An 8,647-nucleotide genomic window follows, 5' to 3' on the forward strand; every position below is an offset into this window, starting at 1 on the left:
CCCCGCCTTGCGCAGGCGCACTGCGTCCTTCCCTGGGATTTACTTCGCGCCCCGCTCCGCCATGGCGTGAAATATGTCTCGGGTTGGGGGCGTGGGAACACGGACATTCCCACGGCCCGTGTGCCGGGCACAGCCCTCGGACACGCGTGGGACCCGGGGGACAGGCCGGGGGGAGCCCTGGGGACAGCCTGGGCTGGGGGCATGCAGTGGGGCAGGTGTGGGAGGGGCACTGGAAATCGGGGGCAGGATTTTCCCACGGGTGCTGTGTGGGGTCACGGACCGGGCACAGCCGGGGAGGGCGGGCAGGGAGGATGCCTACGCTCAGGCTCTATCAAGAAGGCCACAGTTGAATTAAGGGGGCGGTGGGACACCCAGTCCTCACTCAGGGAGTTGCTCACACCCCCCAGTCCCTTCCGCTCTGGCTCATCCACCCACCTACCCACTCAGGAACAGCCACATGGCCCCAGGGGCAGCCCAGCAGGTTTATTAACTAGGTGGGGATGTACAAGGCAGCTGTGCCAGCCCACAGCACTGGGCACCCCACCATGGCCAGGGCTCGGCACGAAAGTGGGGCCGGGGGGGCGAAGGCTGGCGGCTGCGGGCCCCCCATGGCGGGATCCATTCCTGTCCGCCCACAGGCTGTGACAGCGTCCCGCCGCGGTGGGGATGGCAGTCCTCCCACCACGCCACCTGTCGTCGCCTCCCCCTGGTCCGTAAGGTATATAAATATAGAGGCTGTATGTATACATCCTATGTATATATGTACATCGGGGTGGCCACTCGCGGGGTCTGCGCCGGGGCAGCCAGCATCCCCGCGCCAGGCCCTTCACTTGTGCCAGGAATCACCGTAGAGGGATCGGGCCTTGGCAGCGCGGCGCGGGGCAGCATTGAGGACGGCCACGCTGCGGCGGCTGGAGCAGATGACGTCGGTGACGAAGCCGGCGCAGTCGCTGCAGATGTCACGCAGGACAGAGCCCTGGGCGTAGATGTGGGGGAACTCCTCTTCCACCCGGCGCCAGCACGTACCCGGGAGCGAGCTGTGGCACAGGGCACACCGTCAGCCTCGGCCCCAGGAGGAGGAGGAGCGGGGAGGAAGGCTGGGGGCCATGGGACTCACTGGAAGGTCTCTCTCCTCCGCAGTGGCAGGACTTTGGCCAGCAGCGAGCCTGGGAGGCTCTCGAAGCCCAGCGCATAGACAGGGATGTGAGCCAGCTTCTTGGAAGGCATCTTCATCTGCCGGGTGCAGGCGTCAGGGCAGGACAGAGACGGGGTGGGGACGGGGACAGGGAGAGGGACATGGTGGCACCGGCTGGAGCCGGTTCCTTACCTTCAGGCTGCAGGAGCTGCAGACAGACCTGAGGACACAGAGAGAGGCGTGTGAGCAGAGCCGTAGCAGGCACCCTCCCAGCCCCACAGCCCAGCGGGACGAGTTGCGGCGCTCACCGCTTGCAGAAGAGGCACGCTGCAGGCCAGGAGAAGAGGGGGAACTTGGCCCTGCAGCAGCAGCAGACCTGCGGGCAGAGGGGGGTAAAAGCCGGGGGCCGGGGGGGCAGCACTTGGCCCCTCTGGCCCCAGCTCCCACCTTCCCCTTCCGCAGGCTGCTGTACAGCTCCTTGCTCTGCAGAAACTTCTCCATCTCAGCCTTGACCAGCACCCTGCGCACGTTGATCATCTCCTCCACGGTGAGGGCCAGGCTCTCCACGGGGTGGCTGAACTCCTGCAGGCGAGGGGGGAATGTCAGCCCCATCTGCCGCAGGGCTGCGGCACAGGGCATGGCCCCGGGCATCCCTGTGCCATGAGCAGGGCATCCCTGGCATGGGCACAGCATCCCTCGAATCAGCAGAGTGTCCCTGGCCCAGGCAGAACCTCCTGGCATGGGGAGAGCATCCCTGGCATGGGCAGAGCATCCCTGGCACAGGCAGAACCTCCCGACATGGGTAGAGCATCCCTGGCACAGGCAGAGCATCCCTGGCATGGGTAGAGCATCTCCAGCACTGGCAGAGCTTCTCTGGCACGGACACAGGGCACACAGCACAGCGTGCCTCAAGTCCCACATCCCGTACAGATGGAGCAGGGAGGACACAGGGACCCCCTCCCAGCCACTTGTGCCCTTGTGCCAGGCCCCTGTGTGCCTGTGGTCATGCTCATGTGGTGTCCCCAGCACCGGTGTCCCCAGCCTGGCCCAGCCGCACCACCAGCACTCACCAGCCAGAGGTGCTTGGAGCTGGTACCAGGAGCAGTGCTGGATCCGTCCTCTGGCCTCTCCTCCACGGCGCCGAGGGCAGCCCGGGGCGGTGCTGAGCTGTCCGGCAGCGGGTGGCAGCTGGCAGGGACGGAGCCTGTGGGGTGGGACGGGGAGGCCGTGGCACAGCCACGCTGCCCAGTGCCACCCCTGCCGCAGGGCACGGCACAGCCACCCTGGGGACAGGGGGGATGGCACAGGGCTGGGGACCTCCGGCAGGTACCTGAGCGGGGCCGGGGCTCGGGCTGCAGCGGCTCTGGCTCTGGGGGCACAGCCTGGCCACCCCCCAGCTGGCTCTGCAGCTGTGCCAGGTCCTGCTCTGAGAAGGAGCGGTCCCGCTTCAGGGCCATCTCTGTGCCTGGAGACTCCTCCTCCTGCAAGGCCATGGGCACTGCATGACTCCGGGGACCCCCTCATCCCCCCGGCACCTCTGGGTCCCCCTGACCTCCACCCTCCTGCTCTGCCATGTCCCTTCTCTTGCCTCGGAGATGTTCATCTCCTCCATCTCGGCGAGGGTGGGTGCCTTGAGCAGGACGCGGGGTCGCGGGCGTGCCGGCACAGCACTCACTGGGCACCGGGAGAGCTCGAGGCAGGAGCTGGAGGCCAGGCGGCCTGAGCAGGCGTGGGGGATGCAGGGCAGGGAGCTGTAGGCTACGGAGGGGACAGGGCTCAGTCCCGGCACAACAGGGACCTGTCCTGGTGCTGGGCACATTGCTGGCATCCCAGCACAGCAGGGAGGGTATGCTGGTACCTTTCTGGCCGCAGTATGGCGTCTCCACGGGCCGAAGCTTCCTCTCCTGCCTGATCTCCTCCAGGATCTTCTCATGGAGCGTCCTCTGCTTCTGGGGCAGGGGCCGCAGCCGCCGCTCTGATGCCTGTGGGACACACAGACCAGACCTCAGGTGGTGGCCGTAGCTTGGGGCTGACCACCCTAAGGGTGCCTGGCCAGGTGGGGACAGCACCCATGGGACGCACTGAGCCCTGGCCAGGTGCTGCCATGCTGTGGAGGTGTCCCGGTGCTGGCACTTACCTGCTTCAGCGGGGGCCGGGAGCGGATGAAGTCGAGGATGAGCTCGTGGGCGTCCTTCTTCACCCGGGGTGGGATGTCTCCATCCACCTGGGAGAGGGCAGAGGGGCCATGGGTGATGTCTGCGCCGGGGCCGGCGGGTGGCACGGCAGCACGCGGGAGGCTAGAGCGGGGACAGCCCGGCCATGCTCACCATGACCTTGCGGAGTTTGTAGTTGCGGGCGCGGATGTCCTGCATGAGCATCTCGAAGGGGGTGAGCTGGTACTCAGTGGGGAGGGGATTGAACTGCTTCTCCTGCACCTTCTTCAGCTTCACGCCGTGCCGCAGCTCCCGCATCAGCTGCACCCACAGCCGAGCCTGGTGGAGGAACGGACACGGCATCAGCCCCCGCCTGGCCCTGGCAGGGTCCCCACACCCAGCTATGCCACCGTACCCAGTCGGTGTTGCGCAGGTTGCCCAGCTCTGCCGCTGGCCGCTCCTCTGCCTCCTCATCCTCCTTCAGCTTCTGCAGCATCTGCCGCGGCACAAGATGCCGTCACCCCTCCCCGGTGGCACCGAGGGTCCGGCCGGCACCGTGCCGTGGGTCCACAGCACCGACATGTACCCCCAAAGCACCCTCATCCCCGCTATGAGCTGTTCCCCCCGGCACCAGCCCAGGGCAGGCGGGAGCCAGCGGTGCCATAGCGCAGCACCCCAGGAGAGGGTGTATGGCCAAATGCTGGCACTGGCAGCCCTGGTTGGGGCAGGCAGAGGAAAGAACCATGCTCACCCCAGCATCTTGGGCCTGTGGGTGGTTCCCCTGGCCAGGAAGCGGTGCTGGCCACACCACCGGGCGCCTGTGCTCACCTCCTTGGCATCACGGATCTTGGCAAGGAAGGCTTTCAGCTCCACGGTCTCGGCGAAGAGCGCCCGGCAGACAGCCTGGTAATGCGCCTGGGCCTCGGCAGGGTCGGCCAGGCGGGCGGCACAGCACCGCATGGCCTGCCCGAACGTGCGCACGGCGCGTGGCGGCCCCTCGCCCCCCTCCTCCTCCTCCTCCTGCCCCCCGTAGCCCTCATCGGCCGTGCCACAGCCGCTGTCCTCCGAGTCGCTGTTGGTCATCAGGTCGATGAGCTGCTCCAGCCGCGGGCTCAGCTCCCGCTCCTCATTCTCATCCAGCCCCCAGTCCAGCGCCCGGTAGATGGCGAAGCCCAACGACTGCACCATCTGTGGGGAGACAGCACCAGCTGGGCCCTGGCCAGACCCCGGCACTGGCTGCACCAGGGGGAGCCCCCCGGCCCCCCAGCCATTGGTGCTGGGTGTCACCCCCCCTGCTGCGCCCCAGAACCCCATCACCATCACTGCAGGATGAGGAGAACAGGCGGCAGAGCCCACCTGGGGACCCCTGTGCCAGGGTGCGATGGCAGAGTGACCAGCTGGGCGGGCGTCCAGCCCCCACATACCTGGGCTTCGGCGGAGGGCGTCAGCAGCAGAGGCAGCTCTGGGGGAGGAGGGCAGAGTCACCGCTGGCACCCACAGCCAGTGCCAGGCGTCCCCCCTCGGTGTCACCTCCCGTCCTGCACCCCAGGGATGCTGCACCCACCCGGGGCACCCCACAGGGGCACCCTGAGCGGGTCCCCATCCCCAGCTGGTCCCATCCTGAGCTGGTCCCAGGACACAGCTCCACGGGTCAACAGGGACTGGACCTGCATGTTGACCCTCAGTATCAGGCAGTGCCAGGTGCAAAACGGTGGCGCAGCCTCCGTTGCCCTCCCTGCCTGGCCAAGTGTGGCAGCCTTCACCGGGCATCGCAGCAAACACTGGCCCTGGGCAACGAGCCCAAACAGGCACCAGCCGCTCAGCCCCACTGCCTCCAGCCAGACCTGGGAGCCTCATCAGCGATGGCAGCGTCACCCTTTACCCCTCACCTTGGGGCTGGGTGGAGCCAAGAGCTCTGCGCCCACAGGGAAATGCCCCCTGTACCCCTCTGGGCTGCGAGCACTGGCAGCCTGAGCACCGGCAGCGTGGGCACCAGCCCTGTGGGCACTGGCAGCGTGGGCACGGGCAGGCAGGGGTGCAGCGAGCACTCGCAGATCACCCGCAGGACACAGCCTGGGTGCCCAGCTTGGGCTGCAGGGACGGGTTGTGCCCAACAAACGATGCTGCTTCCCACTGCAGAGCCAGCACAGCTGGAGCACCATGCCCACACACACAGAGCACCGTGCCCACACACACGCGAGCCCAGGACACGCTTGTGGGCAGCTTGCACCCTCCCAGCAGCCAGGAGGCCGTGGGACAAGGAGCAGGAGTGGATTCTGCAGCGTCCGCAAGGGCAGTGACCCGATAGCGGCTGCAGAGCTGCTTCCCCGGCACAGGGGAGCGCCGGCCATTAGCTCTCCATTTAGCTGATCGATGCGGCAGCCGCAGGGATGTGCCGGCTGCGTGCCGGCTGCGTGCCGGCCAGGCCAGGCGCCGTGCAGGAAGGGCAGTGCAAGCGTTGGAGACGCAGGGTCCAGCCATGCCGTGGTGCCACACATGAGCCCGACATCACCCTGACACCCCCAGGCTGTGCCTGGCTCCTGCTGCAGCGCCAGCCCCGGGGTGCTCTGCCCTGGCTGGGAGAGGATGTGGTAGTGCATCCCCAGGACCCCAACACTGGCACCCTGGACCTGGTGCCTGGCCGGAGCCCCATGCCACTGACTGTGGCTGGGCAGACACCGTGGGAGCTGCGCCAGCAGCTGAGCCTGGCTGGTCACAGCAGCTCCCTCCAGCCGCTGGGGCATGGCCGAGGAGGGAGCTCCCTTGCGACGGGGAATTGGAGTGGCTTAGGTGGGTGCTGCCGGCTCACCCAGCCCGTGTCCAGCCCCGCGCCCGGCTGGAGCTGCCAAGCCATGTGCCAGGCCAGTGCCACCACCTGCAGTGGTGCTGGGAGGCACCCAGAGCTCATCCAGCTTCAGGCTCCACCACAAAGGGCCCAGATTCAGCCCTGGGGAGGCGTCTCAGGCTGGCACAGGAGGGACCTGGGAGCAGGAGGTTGCGCGGTGGCACCAGCTTCAGCACAGCAGCTGCAGTGGCTTAGAGGAGGGTGTGGGGCCATTCCCATGTACAACTGGTGGAACTGGTGTGACCACACCATGCCCAACCGCCATGGGCACGTGCCGTGCCTATGCGTGGCCCTGCCCCAGGTATGGTGCTGGCTGCAGCCAGTCTACGCCCCGCTGCCGGCTCCAAGTGCCCCACGCTTGCCCCCCTGCCCTGCGAGGACATGCAGAGACACCGCAGCGACACCACAGCGTCTCTGCCGGGCCATGGGAGAGGACAGGCAGTGACACCGCAGTGTCGCTGCCCATCCCTGCCCATCCATGAACCCCAGGGAGGCCCTGTCATCCCGGCAGCACTGAGCACCGTCCCCAGGCATGCTGGCCTCCCCGTGGGGCGAGGTGGGTGAAGCTGTGTGCCACGCTCTGTCATCAGGCATAGGGTGCTCCCTGCCGCACCAAGCCGCCCAGCTTTGCTGCTGGCAGCCGGCTGAGCCTAATTACAGCCCGTAACCACCGCAGCCCTGCCCAGCAGCACCAACCGCCTGCAGAGAGGGCACGGCCCTGAGGCTGAAGGTCAGGGACAGCGCTGCCCAAAACATGGGGGACATGCCGAGCTGGGGACAGGGTCCCCTGCAGGGTTTGAATGTGCAGGCACGTTCAGGCGTGTGTGGCGGGCGTGCTTCTATGTGTGCCATGTGTGTGCAGGTGTGCATCCCCGTGCCTGTCCTTGCCATGTGTCCTGCCTGCCCTGATGGGCTCGGTGTCCTGCAGCTCCACAGTGGGTCCCAGGCCTGTTAGCCCCACACCCACGGGCACCCTGCACACCCCTGCACCCCGCACAGCCCAGGCCAGCCTCACTGGAGCGCCCAGATGGGCCCTGCCAGTGCTGGTGCCAGTGCCACACCAGCCCTGGACCCCCGAGTCACCGGCCCACCACCTGCACCGGTACTGGCAGTGCCAGCAATGGTCCTGGCTGTGCCGGTGCCGGTGCCAGTCCTCCTTGCCAGGGCTTGGGGTTTGCCCCCATCCCTGACATTGCCAATGCTGCCTTCCAGCCCCCGGTGCTGGTGCTAGTGCTGCCTTCCAGTCCCCGGTGCTGGTGCCGCCTTCCAGCCCCCCGGTGCCGGTGCCAGTGCTGCCTTCCAGCCCCCCGGTGCCGGTAACAGTGCCGCCTTCCAGCCCCCGGTGCCGGTGCCGGTGTTGCCATTCAGCCCCGCGGTGCCGGGGCCGGCTCTCTCCCCCATCCTCCCGGTGCCTCCGGTGCCGCACTCCCGCAGCCGGTGCCTCCCGTGCCCCCTCCCAGTGCCGCTCCCCCTGCCCACCCCTCGCTGCCGGTCCCGGCCCTTCTCCACCGGTGCCGGGCCCTCCCGCCGGGCCCCTACGGGCGCGCCCCCGCCGCCGGTATCCCCGGTCCCTCCGGCGCCCCCTACCGGCGCCGGTAAGTAATTCCTAGTTCCGGTCCCTCCGGCACGCCGGTGTCCCCCCCTCTCCCCGCCCCGGGCACCCCCTCCCCGGGCGGCCCCCTGTTCCCGTTGCCGTTGGCGGTCGCAGCCCCGGCTGCGGCGGGCACTCACCGGGCGGCGGCGCGGGCAGGACGACGCTGCCGTCGCCGCGGAGGCGGATGTCGGCGGCGCGGAGCGGGGCGGCGGCGGGGGGGGCGGCGGCGGCGGCGCGGCAGCCCTGGAAGCAGAGGGCCCAGGCCTGCTCCTCGTTCAGCGGCTGCTCGTAGCACTTCAGCACCTCCTCGAGGGACAGCTCCCGCGGCGCCCCGCCGCCCGCCCGCGCCATCGCCCCATCCCCGCCGCGCCGCCGGGCGGGAGGGGCGGCCGCGGGGGCGGGGAGCCGAGCGGCGCCCAGCGGGGCCGAGCGGGGCGGCTGGCGGCCCGACCGACCCTCCTCCGCCCCCGCGGCTCGGCCACGCCTCCGCCGCCGCCGCTGTCACCGCCCCGCCGCCGCCGGGGGTGACCGCCGGGAGGGGGACCGGGCGGACGCGGCGGCGCCGAGGGGGATGGCACGGCTCCGGGGCGGCTCCGGGACGGCTCCGGGACGGCTCGGTAGGGCTCCGGACGGCTCGGTAGGGCTCGGTACGGCCCGCCCAGGCTGGCAGGATGCAAAATCAGGGTGCAGGACTGGGTGCAGGGAGTGTAATCGGCTGCAGGGTGCGGCGTGCAGAGTGCAGGGTGCGGGGCACATGACAGGGTGCGGGGCATGGGGTGCGGGGCACACAACGGGGTGCAGGGCACAGGGTGTGGGGCACATGACAGGGTGCGGGGCATGGGATGTGGGGCACACAACGGGGTGCGAGGCACGCAACGGGGTGCAGGACACATGGAGGGGTGCTGCGCACGGGGTGCAGG

General features: G+C 69.1%; 1 protein-coding gene across 1 annotated transcript; it reads right to left on the minus strand.

Moving 5' to 3' along the window:
• Nucleotides 1-462: 462 nt before the first annotated feature.
• SPIRE2 (spire type actin nucleation factor 2) lies at nucleotides 463-8,194 on the minus strand. Its single transcript, XM_075101113.1, has 15 exons — nucleotides 7,865-8,194; nucleotides 4,713-4,750; nucleotides 4,117-4,476; nucleotides 3,704-3,784; nucleotides 3,463-3,627; nucleotides 3,273-3,359; nucleotides 2,994-3,117; nucleotides 2,724-2,893; nucleotides 2,466-2,616; nucleotides 2,206-2,339; nucleotides 1,583-1,717; nucleotides 1,444-1,511; nucleotides 1,328-1,355; nucleotides 1,118-1,233; nucleotides 463-1,037 (listed from the first exon to the last, which is right to left on the minus strand). The coding sequence occupies exons 1-15, from the start codon at nucleotides 8,076-8,078 to the stop codon at nucleotides 827-829; spliced, it is 2,082 nt and encodes a 693-aa protein (XP_074957214.1). The 5' UTR covers nucleotides 8,079-8,194; the 3' UTR covers nucleotides 463-826.
• Between the last annotated feature and the right edge of the window lie 453 nt (nucleotides 8,195-8,647).

The sequence above is a fragment of the Phalacrocorax aristotelis genome, chromosome 8, assembly GCF_949628215.1.
Source record: "Phalacrocorax aristotelis chromosome 8, bGulAri2.1, whole genome shotgun sequence".
Classification (NCBI taxonomy): Eukaryota; Metazoa; Chordata; class Aves; order Suliformes; family Phalacrocoracidae; genus Phalacrocorax; species Phalacrocorax aristotelis.